This window comes from Seriola dumerili, unplaced genomic scaffold (assembly GCF_002260705.1).
Source record: "Seriola dumerili isolate Sdu_G_001 unplaced genomic scaffold, Sdu_1.0 BDQW01000290.1, whole genome shotgun sequence".
Classification (NCBI taxonomy): domain Eukaryota; kingdom Metazoa; phylum Chordata; class Actinopteri; order Carangiformes; family Carangidae; genus Seriola; species Seriola dumerili.
The window spans coordinates 3,468,709-3,484,075 of record NW_019174545.1 but is presented as its reverse complement, the minus strand read 5'-3'; the positions used below and the strand labels follow the sequence as shown (position 1 = coordinate 3,484,075).

General features: G+C 42.5%; 1 protein-coding gene across 2 annotated transcripts in view; it reads left to right on the top strand.

The window, feature by feature from the left end:
- sema6a (semaphorin 6A) overlaps positions 1–15,367 on the top strand; it is a 58,076-nt gene that overhangs the window by 38,078 nt on the left and 4,631 nt on the right. The window contains exons 15-17 of one of the 2 annotated variants that reach the window (XM_022757692.1): positions 1,626–1,684; positions 2,567–2,587; positions 6,186–6,365. In XM_022757692.1, coding sequence (XP_022613413.1) covers positions 1,626–1,684; positions 2,567–2,587; positions 6,186–6,365 — 260 coding nt within the window. The remainder of the gene's footprint in view (positions 1–1,625; positions 1,685–2,566; positions 2,588–6,185; positions 6,366–15,367) is intronic. The other variant, XM_022757693.1, reaches the window with a different exon arrangement.

The following is a 15,367-nucleotide window of genomic DNA, read 5'->3' as shown; positions in this document are numbered from 1 at the left end:
AACATTTCATGGCATCTCTGAGAGGAAAATCCAGCAGAGAGCAGGAGGCATTTATGCTTAGACAGGTTTAATTGTGCAACTCTGCGTCTGCTTTGTGATTATGATTGTGTATGATAAGCAAATCAGATAAGCAGATTAAATGTACCCACAGAAATGAAAAGAGGATGCCACTGTTGTTGTTTGTGTGGCTGCTTTTGAAGGGAAATTGGTTATCAAGAGAGTAAAATTTACCATCTCCGTCCCAATTAAGGTGCTGTCAAACTGGAGGAAAAGATGAATACTAAAGGAATGGATGAAATTTTTCAATCACCTCCACTGTATAAATATACATGAAGTAGAGACTTTGACTTTGTTTCTGATTTGAGAGCATAACAGCAAAAAATCCAATTGTATTTTCCTTTTTAAAATCTCCTGTACTTGTCCTCATTGTCAGGTTCACGCTTTCCACTCCGATCAGGGGGATAAGGGGTGGGTGATGCTGTTTTGGAAAATCATTCTTCTTCATGCTATAATTGTGACCAGTGAAGGGTGAGGAAGATGAGAGGCGGGTGAAAAGGCAGGAGGAGGAGGAACAGCGTGGAAGGGGGGGGGGGGCGGCTGAGGAGGACTGTGAAAAGCTGTCATGCGTGACTGTGATCCTGGTTGACAGTTGGTCCGCTCTGTTTCACAGATCTCCTTACTGCCTGCTTGGTGGTCTTTCAGGAAGAAAACAGGTCTCCGTGCAGATTGCATTAGAAAATAACATCTCTGAAACGCTCTCCCTCTGTGTCATATGATGGCCCTCAAGCATGGTTACCCCTCACTTCCCTGGTCTTGGCCCATGTGATTGGGACTATTGCCTCACATCTCCACTGGAGCCTAGATGATGTCAGATACAAAGAAATAGGACAAAGGATTAATCAAAGTGAAGTTCTGATAAAAAACAGTATCATTTTTTGTACATTTCTTCCTGAAGGAAAAATTCAGCATTCTGGGAAATGTTTGCTTTCTTGCCAAGAGTTAGATGAGAGAAACTCTGTTAGCTTATCTTAGTATAGACTTAGTCTTAGTATAAGACTGGAAACAGGGAGAAGTAGCTAGCCTGACTATCATTCTAACTCTGCCCCCCCCCCCTCTTACCAGTCTTTTTGCTAAGCTAAGCTAACCAGCTGCTGGCTGTAGCTTCATATATTGACATGAGAGTTATGTTAATCTCATCTAACTCTTCGCAAGAGAGAAAAGAAGCAACAACAAAAAAAAAAATTCATACTTTTTTTTTTTTTTTTTTTTTTTTTTAAAGCTATACAACATTAGATAACTGTTTTTATTACAGCCAAATAAAACATAAATCTATTTGTATCAACAGTATTGGCAGTGAGTCCTGTGCCAGCTATGGATTTACTGGCCTGCCAGTATTCTTCATAACCACTGATTTTAGGCCTCCAGGATACCCGATAGGTGTTCTTTGATATTGTTCCAGTATAGGGCTCTCTGCAGAGTACACACTGTGTAAGCAGAGGGTATGCTGTGTTTGGGGTTGTTTTTGAAGTAGCCTTCCTATAGCTTTGTTACTTCGCTAGGTGTGGCGAGCCTGCACGGCCTGGCCTGTTTTCCACCACTGACCATGATGTCTCTGTTCCCCGCAGATCAGCCTTTGAGCAGGACGTGGAGCATGGTAACACAGATGGCCTGGGAGACTGCCAAAGTAAGCAGGCCCTCTTCACTCTTATCTTTCCTCCTCTCTTCCATACCCCCCCCTCCCACCACCACCATTCCTCTCTTCTCTGTTAACTTGGTCTCCCTCTTCTCTCGGCCCTCCGTTTCTTTCTTCGCTGCTGTCACCTCTTTCTCCCCCGTCTGTTCCGCCCTCACAATCCTCTCTTTCAGGCTCTTCCATCCATCTGTCCCTTTCGGCTCTCATCCTCCTCTGTCCTTCTCCCGCCGTTTCTCTGGTCCCCCGCTCAATAGAGTGTTGTGTCCCATCGCGCAAAGACTGGGTTCCTTCTTGCAAATTGCTATGAAAACACAACCCAAACATTCAGCGACACACAGAAGAGACATCTCATTGGGAGCAGTCACAGGGCTCATTTTGAAACATTAAACAAGACAGGGCTCTCAACCCAGTCAGACTCAAAAACTTGAAAGGTCTCTTTTAATCTACAACACAGGGAATGGCACGGATGTATATTTGATCTTTTCATGTCCAAAATAACTGTTTGGATATGTGATGCCCTGTTGATATTCTACTGAGCTGCTCAGTTTGCAAGAGAAACTTCAAAACAATTTGACATTAAATCACTCAACGTAGTCCATTTCATCTCAAGTTCGACTGTTTACTCAGAGTAAATGAGGGCAGTGCATTTTCACTTCAATTTCATCAGGAGGTTTAGTCAAGGGAAACCATAGTGTTGGAGCTTTATTAGCTGTAGAAGCCATATATATCACCTGTGATTAAAAGTTAGGAGACTAGCAGCCAGTCGATTCTGAATTACTTTAAAAGTCATGGCTTTTGATCATGTTAAAGCATAAGCTCTCTGTGCTGCATGCAATAACACGTTTCCCCTCATTTCTTCTCCTCTTCTTCCAGATACCTTTGTGGCGCTGAACGGTAAGTATCCCACATAAACTGTAGAGGCAATCAAAGAAATAAATAAATTAAAAAAAAAAAAAAAGACAGGAGCTGCATTTCATCTCCCCAGACTCTTTAACTTCAGCCACACCTCTTCGTCTAGTCAATCAATCATTCCCTCTCAAGGAAATGAAAACTCCTCCCACATGTGTAAAGAGGGTTTATTAATGACTCAAGGCTTTAACTGAATTCATTTCATTCCTTCTTTTTGATAGACGTTCCTTCCAGTTACGAAGGTAATGAAACATTAAGGCACGGTCGGTAAATTTCACTTCTCATAGTACTTCCTCATCCAACCCCTTTGGTGTTTAGAATAAAGGACGTAGAATTAGAAATGAGAAACTTAGAATTAAAAACATTTAATGTGGATTCATATTCTATTAGTTCTGTTACACCTTCCCTCCCTTCTTGCCCCCCCTGTACTCTTTATCCCCTGTGCAGTAGCATTGATTAGCCCTGACCTTTGCTTCACTAATTGGATGGATCTGGTTGTTGGTAGTTTAAGGCCTTGACGGTGAAGAATGCCTCAACATGCACATTAAATAGGACGTGTGTCAACAGAGAGACAGAGAGATTAAATTGGCCTGTTTAGAGTCGGCATAGATCAGATATGTTCCTGCCAACTGTGGCCGAGCATGTGCAGTTGGCAGAGACTCTCCGCACATTCAAAGATGCTTAATTCAGAAAGGCCAATGTAAACATGCACATTTTTAGTGCTGGCTTCTTCGTGCAGATATGTTCACTCTCCTAATAATCACACAACACAATATCACAATCACACTTGGCTGCTGGCTGATTGATACCATTTTCCTCTCTCAGGAATGATAAACACATGTGATTAGCCTGCAGCAAAGTCACTCTTAGCCATAGCACCCACACCTACACGCACATCCACCTTATTTTTATCTAATCAGTGGGTGCGTTAGTTTGGTTTTCAGTGACTCTCTCTCTCTCTCTTTCTCTCTCTCTCTCTCTCTCTCTCTCTCTCTCTCTCTCTCTCTCTCTCTCTCTCTCACACACACACATAGGCAGATACCTTGCAGCTGCCAGATCAAAACAGTCAGATCCATACAGAAAGACAAGAATAGATATTTTGAAGTTGTTCCAGAAAGCCCAGCGCTTTCTCTCTCACCCCCCTGTGGCTGTACCCCCACTGTGATTCTCCCTCCTTTTTTGGAGATCCAGGGTCACAGAAAAAGCATCTGTGTTGGTGTGCACCCCTGTAGTGCTGAATATGCTTCCACAGGCTTGGCTGTGTGTTTCTACACACGCACGCACACACGCGCACGCACACACGCACACACACACACACACATGCATACACGCACGCACACAAACACACACACACAGATAACACCCAGTTTACAACCCCCCAAACAAAGTCTCAGCCATTGCCCCAGAGCCTCTCCATCTATCTGTCAGTGGTTGATATGGATTTGAAGATAAATAAATGCCCCTTCTCCATTCTGCTCTCCTCTACTCCAGACTAGACACCGTTGCCTCTCTTTTAATCTGCAGAAAGAGAGGGATGTGCATCCGTCGGCAGTTTAGGGCTTTTTTCCCCCCCCTGATCCGTGGAGGAGCTCCGAGGTCCCGAGTTCTCTCTCTATGTGTGTCATCTGCCTGAATTGCACTTCCCCTGGCGGTGGGGGAATGAATTATAAAATAGGCCTGTCACACTAATCTCTCAGCCTTGGGCCAATAGTTAAATAAATCATTTTAATGATTGCCACGCCACACGGAGGAAGAGGAGGAGGAGGAGGCTCTGGGTAGTGTTGTGTGCGGGTGTCTGATGCACATCGTCTACCAGCAGCATCAATGTTAGCCTCCTAAAATGTCTCCCCATCTTCAAACACAAGCATAAACACATATTGAAAAGGCACTTGCACATCTGCAAACAGACACACACACACGCACGCACGCACACACGCACGCACACGCTCATTGCTGTCACCTCCTCCGTGGAGAAAGCATGTTAAAATAGGAATTGGGGGCTGAGCTCCACAGAGGATGTTGATAAAAGTGTTGTCACTCTTCATCAAGGGAGGATTTTTTTTTTTCTTAAACGTGTGGCTTGAATACATTATATTAAATACAATATATATCTTGTGTAGGGTGGCTTAACTGTAAGCATGTGGGATGGTAATGTGATTAGCACGGTTCAAAAATAAACACTCAGACAAAGCTTATGCACAAATTCTGCTTATAAAAGAAAATGAGAGAACTGAGACAGGCGGATGGAGGAAGGCACAGAGATTGTTTGCAAGCCGTGCAGTGATAGACAGAGAAGAGGTGTAGGTGTGATATGTCATCCACAGGTGATAGAGATACTTTCTTGCATTTATCAGATAATGTCATCTCATAACTTTCAGGTGTGCATTCATTTTCACAGACAGACAGTGTGTGCTGTTCTTATTATAGTCTCATCATCATCAGAGTAGCTCTCTGGCTGTGTTATGGTACCCTCTGCAACTGTTGGCCAGCAGTTCATTTAGCCGTTAAGGAATTTAATTACAGGGAGGGGTCAAATCTGAGAAAATTCATTAACTCTTAATGACATATTTCTGAGGATTGATCTAGACATGTTGCTGAGGGGCATGCCAAATAAAGATTACCGGCTGAGCAGATGTGAAGCATTTGGGAGATTTTCAGTTTAAAACAAAGAAAGGAGGGAAAAGTGGGGGTACATGGGAAATAAGAGGAGAAGACAGAGTTGGAGAGGAACGAAGAGAGGAGCGGTTGAGAGAAGATAAGAGAATCAGATGACAACAAGAACAGGAGGAGCTGAAGAGACGAAGGCGTCATCTCCAAGTTGTTTCTTTTGTGCGACAAACAGTCCAAAACAAAAAGATATTCAGTTAAATGTCACAAAGAAAAATGGCGGACCTGAGATTATGTGGCATGAATTGAGCATTCTGATAAACAAAAAAAAAAAAAGATTGAACAGTGAAATTTAACTAACAGAAAGCCTGAGAAAATCTAGCGGGGAAGAGCATGAACAGACTCAGAAGCACTTTAAGGTTGAAGAAAAGTTACAGGCGGCGATGGAAAGAAAGTTTGTCTCTTGTCCTTCATATCAAAGGTAGACACCCCATGGTGATCGTGGAGGAATACGATTGTACTCTGCTCCGCTCTGACAGACCCAGCAGAGCTTTGACATGTCAGTCAGAACAGGAGGGGAGAGAGTGAGAAAGACAGAGAGAGGCAGAGAATGACAGGAAAAAAGAAAGGACATGTCCATCCTGAGAAAAACACACACACACACACACACACATGCACACACACACACACACATTTGCTAATGAGTTGCCCTGGGTCACTGGGGGAGAGAGACTTTGTTGCCTCACACAGCCCAGCAGCTGTCCTTGTGTGTGTGTGTGTGTGTGTGTGTGCGCGTGTGTGTGTGTGTGTGTGTGTGAGTGCATCTATGCTTCAAAGGAGGAATAGATTTGTATATGTGTGTGTGTGTATATGTGTGTATGCGTTTGTGTGCACCCCTGCTGGCCTGTGCTCACATGCACTGAAAGCCTGTCCGTGTCTGCCCCGAGCGTCGGTTAACCTGTGTTGTGTCCGGCAGGCCACCATCACCACCACCATCACCACACCCTCTCACTCCCCACCTCGGCCCTACCCGAGGCTGCCGAGGGCCCCCTGGGGCGGGGCCGCATGGTGGAGCGGAAGGACCCCCCCATGAGCTCAGACAAAGGGGAGGACCCCTACGTGGCCGTGCCCTCTCAGACTCAGCCCGAAGCCAATGGTAAGCCTTGGAACGCAACAGTGAGCAGTCAATTTGGTCCATTGTCACCTGTGGCAAGGGAGGTGGGGAGGGGAGGGAGGAAAGGAAAGGGAGGGGTTTGCGTAATTGAGATTTACGGCTGCCTGGCTGCTTCCAGCTGACAAGGTGTAGAGATACTGGATCACTTTCTCTCCAGGGGACAAATTGCCTCAAACTGCGCACGTACACCCCCCACTGAAATGTACGCAAACACACCCACACCTTACATACATATGCAGACAGATGCGCATACACACTCTGTTCACACACACACACAAACACTCATACGCACACTCAGTAGGATGGATTTATTATCCGTGGACTGTAATGTCCCACAGGAGATGTAATATCCAGACCATTACACTCTGAAAAGGAAGATGGCGATGTATTTATTTCCTCGAGAAGATGGCCCGGGCCCCTGGCTCTGTCATGCTTTGCGACACAGTGACATGACATTGAACGCCCTTTTCTCCTGTGTTAACAACCTGCCTAATGCTGCAGCGGCTCAAGGACGGCTCGCCGGATAAATGAGACAGAAAGAAGGAGGGAAGGGAAAGAGACGAGAGGGACGACACACATCAGGCGGGGGGGGGGTCACTGCAGTGCTGCTGATCCATGTTCTGTCCCCTAATCATACGGATAGACCTATTACAGATCCCATTAACACAACATGCAACACATCCCAGCAGTATTACATACAGTAGTTTGTGATATTAGAGGCAGCATCAAAGGAGATTTCGATTATTAATAATGGTGATTCATCATGAGGCCTAGCGGCCTGGTACATACTTTCTTTTGACAAACTATTTCAAGAAAGAAAGAAAAGAGCAGCTAATGAACTAATTAAGAGATTTTGTCATTATTTTGAAAAAAAAAACAAGTCCTACAGTGTGTCTTTTCATGCAAAAACTACCTCAGTGTGTACCTGTCATGTATTAACAACACATTTGAATTTCAGTGCTAAGAATCCAATTTTGTGAAAAATATAAAAAGATTTTGACAAAGCCAGAAGGTCAATTGACACCACTTACCATTGTTCTGAGTGTATTTCCAAAATCCCCAGAGACTCCCTTCCACTTCGAACCACCTGAATGTAAAAAACATTGTCCTTTGCACCATAAAAAAAAAAAAAGTTTTCTTTTTCTTCATCAAAACCTGGCTGCCGGAAATGTCAACACATCACCTTTCTCAGTTTGCACTACTTGGCTGCTTGTATAGGAAGTACAGCTGCAACCTAATAAATAGATTATTGTGCAAAAATATCATCCACATGGTTGAAAGAGTCTTTGAAGGTTTTGGAAATACCTACAGAACAGTGATGTGTTGACAGGTGAGATCAACATGTATATATTTCTGTATTATCAGATACTCAAATCTCATGTTAAAACATGAAAGGCACAAACTGTGACGTACTAAAAACACACCGTCTCTCATAATTACAAAGATGAAAAATAAGACATTGCGTTGCTTCAGTCTGCCACTGCACACATTTCAGCGTCTACTGTCTATGGAATAAACAGAGGCACAGCAGTGACTGCGACATGTCAGCTGGAAGCAGTAAGGCACCAGTGGGTAGATCCAAGCACAATGGTGGCAGAGACTTCAGACAGCATGCCTACAGCCAGCATCACAACATGCTGTCGCTCCCCTTGTTGCCTTTACCTGAGCAGCTTTAACGTTACTCAAGCCTCACGAGGAAAGGTGAGGAATGCTATACAACAAAAGCTAAAAGCCGTCTTGCAATCATAAAAGCTCCTTTTTCTTATATTTTTTATTGGGGGGGGAGGGGTGTTCATGCTCAGGTAACGGCAACAGGGCTTCACATTTCAAAACAATGCTTCCTGCTGTTTTTTCTGTATTATCATTACTGTTATTGTTATTATTATCATTTTTATAAGACACCTTTGCAGCTTGTTTCAGTATTTATCAGTTCTGTTTCAATTTCAGCTCTAAAGTCTTTTGTTTTTCCTTTTCTCTGAAAGTCAGCTCTGATGAGATTTCTTTGATTTTCTTGTGTTGGTTTCTTGTGAGCAGTTCTTGATATTTTGCATGGCTTGGTGTGAGATTATGCCTTTTTTTTTTTTTTTTTTTGCTATTTATATATTTGCCTTTTTCCTGCCTTGATTGCTTTGATGGTATTAAGCACAGTTTTGCCTCCATGCAGCTTAATGCTTTTCAGCATGGCAAATTGAGCACCACAGTCAACAGCATTCATTTCCTGCTCCACCCATCCTGCCTTCTCTTCCTTCCTGTCGCCCACAGTATTACTGGCTTCAGGTGTCAACTGTACTGTGAAAACTTTTGCTAACTGCATATGTTGAAAGTGAAAATGGAATCAATATAGGCTATGAGAAATGATTATGGAGTTATGTAAATGAGTCATTTTATCTGCATTTTAATGCCACAGAGATAGATTCATGCAGCCCATTTTAAGGAAGACATAAGGGATAAACATTCGACTATACCATCACCATCAATCTCTCAAATTAAGTGTAAAAAAAAAAGTTTATGCTTGAGTGACAATGTATTAGCTCATATCCAAAGTCGTTTGCAAGCTTGTTCGTGATTTAAAAGAAATTACAATTACTCCCCAACTTTTCCATTTGCAGTTAAGACATTGTGGAATCTTATCTGCTAATGAATATTACAGTGCTGCCAATATGTATTAGCTCAACACCACCAGAGTAATTAGAAATGCTGCAAAGTGACGAGTGTTCACACACTGATGATATTTAGCACCCAACAGCATCATTATCCGGCATTCCAGTGGGGCCATCGCAGTTGCCAGGTGGCCGCTTGTGTTTCACAGTACATTTGAGCTTGGTGTTTGTCTGTGTGTCTGTCTGTCTGTCTGGACCTCATCTGTCTCTGCTATATTTTCTTCCACTCCTGCCACTCCACCATAAACCTCTCCCTTTGCCTCCCATTGCTCGACCCGCCCCCGAAACCAGCAACCCTGCCACTTTCCACCATATGCTGCCATTGTGATCAGTCTCCCTTCCACAGGACCTCTCATCTGACTGGGATGGCATGTTCCAAGGCTATACCTTACCTAGTGCAAATTAATTCCTGAACCAATTTATGGAGCCTCCTCCTCCCCCAATGCCCCCTCCCCCCTGCCTCTCTCTGTCTCTTTTCCTCCTCCATCTCTGCACCTCCTCCTCCTCCTGTCTCTCCCCTTGTAGTCTGTCTCTTCTCCAACTGGAGTCATATCTCTTCCCTTGTCTGCAAGAATGAATCCTTGCCCTGCTCCCCCTTTTTCGCTCTTTCTCCTCTTTCTCCCTCTGTCAGACTCAAATCTCCCCCTCCCCCCGTCCCACCTTACATCCATCCTCCCCCAACCTCCGACCTGTAGCCTCCGCTGTGTTGCTCCAATTTATGGGTTCATTACAACAGCTATCCAGGGGGGGAAGGCAAAGGATGAAGTGGAAGGAAAGAGGGATGGAGAGAGACAACAAGGGAAGAGACATGGGAAATGAAGGAGAGGAGAAGGCGAGAGAGAGAAGGAACGCACATGATAAAGATTTATTAAACAGAACACCATAATACAGCAGTGAAGGTTATAAGGGAGAGAGTTAAAAGGTAGAAGGTAGACAAACTGACTGAGCAAATGTGATGGAAGAAAGGGGAATAAGAGAGGATGTAAGATATAGTGAGCTATTGTAGCTGAACAGAGTCAACAGCAGTGTTTCTCTCTATCCCTCTCAGTCATTCGTTTTCACATTGGTTTTTTCCCCAAACAGTCTGCGTCCTGTATTTTATGTTTACCCAGCTAACTCAACTAATACTGTTGTGCTGAATATCAAAAACCTACAAGTGCATCTGGTGAAACCCTGTCTCATAGAAATTACTTTAATATATACTACTAACAGCAAATTCATTTTGAAGGAAATGTACTGCCGCTCAGATTACGTTTTTATCAACATAATGAGATTGTGAATTAATGTCACTGGCAAATTGCTAAAGTTTGGTAATGTACATATCAGCAAAACGTTCCCTGACAAGATGTTTCATTTGTTTTCTTACAGAATCTGCCCATAGTAGCAAGAGCATGATTAACATGGTTTTTTAAGGGTTTTGTTAAGGTACTCGAAACACTTAGTTTTGGTTAAATACTGAAAAAGTCAACACTAGAGCATGAGACAGGCCACGTTATGCTGACAGGTGTCTCTATTAATTTGTCCACCCCCATTGATTTTGGTAACAGCAGGCTGAATAATAGAAACACTGTTCAAGTTCAAATGACAGCCTCCAAAATCACAATTGAATCAAAACCTCTCTAAAACAGTTTCAGCACAAACTGAACATTACAACCTTCATGAAGGAGGATTTATTGCAGGACTGTTGTGTTAGACGGCATTAGTGTTAGGTAGGTGTGGCCAATAAACTGGCATCTGAATGTACACATATATGTTGCACTTTTCACGCTAGAAAGATCACATCACTTACACACATAATCCCAGGCGACAATTACGCCCCTTACCACCAATGTAATTGGTAGAGCGAATTAGAACAATATAAACATAATTTCCAAGAGGCAAGGTTGTCTGGTGAGATATTTTCTCTTGTCATGCTCATTATGATTCACAAAATCAGTATTCACAAGTGTCAATTTTCAGCTTGATAACTACAAACGTGATTTGCAGATTTCATCTGAAGAGATACAATTTTTTTTTTTGCCAACATCGTGTTTCCAAAACAACATTGTGGCATTTTGATGATATTTCTTCACCACTGAACAAGAACTACTGTAATTTATTGAAAGAAATGATTTCCCTCCATGTCAAGATTTCACTGTATTACCAACTTGTCTGACAGCTGCTCTGCAGGAGTTATTTTCAGCTGCAGGCAGCTCTCTGACACCTGTGTGCCAAGGTGAGACGGGTATGATAGAGCAAGGGTATGACCCCGCTCACACTGGAGTGCAGCACTATTCTTTTTTCTTGTTTTTTTCATGCCAAAAAGTCTTGATAGCCTGAGCATTTCACTTTCTGGAAGGCTGTTGAAGGAACATTTCACCATTGTTACTGGGCAATGTAATGTCAATCTTCAATGGTACATGTAGTTATGGCGGGAGAGAACTGTCAAATAAGTGCAATACTAGCAGAAAAAATAGCATTTTTGTTTAGAGTCAAATTCTGGTTTTAAATTTTAATGAATTCAACCTCCATTGCTTTTGGTCTGTCCAGCTCCATGCCCTCAGAAGAGCAGAATTGTGGCTTTGATCTTAGCTTTTCTGGCAAATTTGCAAACACAGTTATGCTTGTACTGTTAAAAACAACAAAAACAAAAAAATTCAGCTTGTACAGTTTGGGAGAATGTGTTTAACCACTGATTTATCCCATATTAGTTTTGCTAACAAAACAACAACTACTGACAAGGAGCAGGGGAGCATTAAGTATCAGTTACTCTTAAATGTGGTCAGTGTCTAATTGTCACACATTTCCTATCAGCTATGGTTCCTCTACCACTAGTGAGCCAGATAGAGGAGGGATTTCTTGGTTGTCTGACTATTATTGAGAGACATCTCCTCTCAAATTGCCCTCCACTGGAGGTGAGCTGACAGGATTTGAGGTAATAGAGGCTTTAGTTTAACATGAACTCTTGTCAGATGATGATGTATTTGGCTGCTGGTGGTTTTTTCAGCAGAACTGTGAGGTCGAGCACATTGGGAAATTCAATGTTACTAGTTCCATAAGTCCTGACTAAACTGTAGCAAAGAAAAAAAGAATTCGGAGAAGTTTTTGTAATCAAATGATCCTACAACTCATATTCTTGTCATTCAAACACCTTCACTATTGTATTAGCCACAGGATTTCGGTTTACTGCTTCTTGCCGGCCAAAGATTACGCCAAGCCTTTGTGAGGCTGATGAATTATTTGCAGCTCATTGTGAATCATAATAGAAACAGTGGACTGTTTCCCGGCATTGCGCACTTCCGTGACTGACGTCAAGCCATAGGCCATAATTTCCTCCACTGATTAGTGTATTGTTCTCTCAGACCGCTTTTGTTTTCCAAACACATTTGCTGCTTACTTTTCCATTTTTTTGTTTTGGTTATGCCTTTCATTAAGACGTCTCACCATTGCTGGCTTATACGAAAGCTTTGCTTTGTCTTTTTGGCCATGTGAGACTGAATCTCACATAACAGCAGCTCATCCTTTGGTGCTTCGGAAACTTGTCTAAACCACATGCAGCTGTCACTATTCTCCTTTGAACTGAATTGAAAGGATCACGTTCACAATGTCCATGAGTGAGCCACTCATCAAGTAGATATGAACTGGGTCTTTACTCTTTGGTGGCCTCAAGTAGGGACTGTTCTGTATGAATACATTTCTAAATGATTATCAAGGCCTGCACTTATAACTGGATGAATTACAGCGCACACATCAGCGTACACATAGCACTTCAGTGACGCATAGAGGTCAGGAGCTCACCACATATTTTCAGCAGTCAAAGCAAGATGAAATACAAATGAGTGGGTTTCCATCTGTATAACAGTGACCTCATCAGTATTGAACAGGAGTCGAGATTATATAAAAAAAAGGAGTTTTTCTCCACAGAAAAAATTTTTATAAGTCAGTTATAAGTTTTTATATATCATTTTTATAAGTTTTAGGATTTATGATTATAATACATGTGGCAAACCTGCTCTGCCAGAAAGCTGCTGTCTTCAATATGCCAACACATGAAAGTGGTAAAATACAGAAATAATTGGATTACTTATTTTAGCTGAGCTATTCATGCTGGGCAGTGTCTTCTAAGAAGTCTACTGCCCATGAATACAAACAGTAATAGTGTCAATTTAAGGCATCAAACAGCTGATGAAAAATGTTCCCTGGGATGTTTAATTTAGCCTGATTTCCTGTGAGCATTAAATACTACAGTTTGTATGCAGGGAGGTGGATAAGGTAGTACATTGGTGTTAATACCTGAGGTGCCGAATGATATAATTAGAGGTTTAATTATACCTTAACTGGCTCATTACCATGCAGCGCACTGACTAAGGATTGTCTGATGCTTTAATATTGAATAACACCATTAAGAGCCTCTCGAACGCAAACATAGACAAGACTAAATGGGATAATATCTTAACTGGTGGATTCAATAGAACTTAATGAATTGCTGTCATCATCTAAACAGCAATGTCCTTTTTAATAGATGACATCAAGCAAGTCCCTGAAAGCAAATAAGAAGTTTCTAAAGCTCTCAGTGCAGTGAAGGCAGAGTAAACATTTTCTGCTCCTCCTCTTCATCTTTTCTTCTGCTCCGATAGTTCTTTAGTTGTCAGGGTCCACTTTTCTTTCTTTCAACAAGTGGCAAGTCCATGAGCGCAGTGAAGTCTGATTAAGATTTTTATCATTTTGCAGACGTCTGTGTGTAGCGGCCTGTAGTCAGAGGTTAGGGCCCTCTCCGTAACCCCTCTGTGATGTTAAACTGCCTTTGAAGTTTTCCCAACACCAACACAAAGACGAGCTCTGTGGGCTTAACTCAGCTGGTGCCTCTGAAGAAGTGAGTGTAAGAGTGTCTATGTGTGTCAGACAGACAGAGAGAGAGAGAGAGAGAGAGAGAGAGAGCATTCACAAGTTCCAGTCACAGAAGATTACAACGTTTCTGATTTACAAGTGTTGCCGACCCAGGCTGTTTTGACAGTGAGAAATATCTGAGTATCTGAGATACGTGTTTAATATCTGAATGTTGAGGCCCGGGGCGGTGTGAAATTCTAATCAATTCAACCACTGAGAGAAGTGTCGAAATGCAGGATGCCTTGCGATGCATTGTGGGGGCGAGGCCAGAGTTGAAACCAGAAGATTATAAGTCACTGTACAGTCAGAACAGCCAACGAGATGAGACCAAAGCAGAAAATCTGTGAGTTTTTAGCAACACTTCAATAGTTTTCAAGGTCACGTTGGAAAAGTTTTCAAAAGTTTTGCCGAGATCACAAACGAGTCTCTAAAAAAATGAGCCGTACAGCCACCTTGATTCAAAACCCTGAAGCCCTGTGATTCGACAGAGACAGCTAAAGGTGTCCTCTGTGGCCGCTCTCATTCTCTTTGATGTTAGGATGAGAAACAATTCCTCACATGAAAGATGGAAGTCTTCAAAGTTTCCTCTTTTTCTTTCTTTTGTGTTTTTACTCAAGGCCTTGGGCGAAGTACCCTCTGGAAGTGTGCGTGAGTGCGAGAGACATGAGAGATGGATGGAAGGGAAGAAAGAGTGAGGAAAAGAATGAGAGGATCATCTTTTAAAAAAAGACAGCGCAGGTTAAATAGGGCTTTAACCCCGGTTCCCACACCTGAAATAGAAGACAAAGTTCCAGCTCCAGAGTTCGCCTCCGTCACCGGAACGGACAACCGGCTTGGCTCTGCTGCCCTCCGGCTTTGTTATTCAATGTGAACCCCAAAGCCCCGGTCGAAATAAGTTAACCTTTAGCAGCAATAAATTGACTGTCATGAAAATTCATAACAGTTTTGACTGGAAGTAAGCACTCTAGACAGAGATGGATGAAAGTATTTACATTTAACATGGATTACGGATAAAAGAGAGATTTTCCAAAGTATTTGTTTATGCCTGCACTTTCATTTTCTTGCGCAAATGATTTTTTGAGATTTTCAGGGTCTCCTCACCTCAAGTGAAGCTGAATTCTTCCTTTTCTTCACTGTTGGCAGAAACGTTTAACCCAGCAGCTCTCATTGTCATTTCTGCCAAAGGATGATAACTCTCAAAGCGCATGAGGTTTATAATTACAGCCTTATAGTTTCCACTGAATAGAGCACTTACCATATGGAAGACAAGCAGTGTGAAAGAAAACACCCTGAAACAAGAAGAAAGTCAGGAAAGTGATTCATTGTTTCTATAAAGGAGAGAAGTAGCAGAAAGTGGGGGGAGAGAAAAAAAAAGATCTAAGTGAGGACAGAAGAAAGTCAACAAAGTGAAAGATAGCAGCGAGGAAAAGTATCTCTCGTTCTCAGATGTTACTGTAT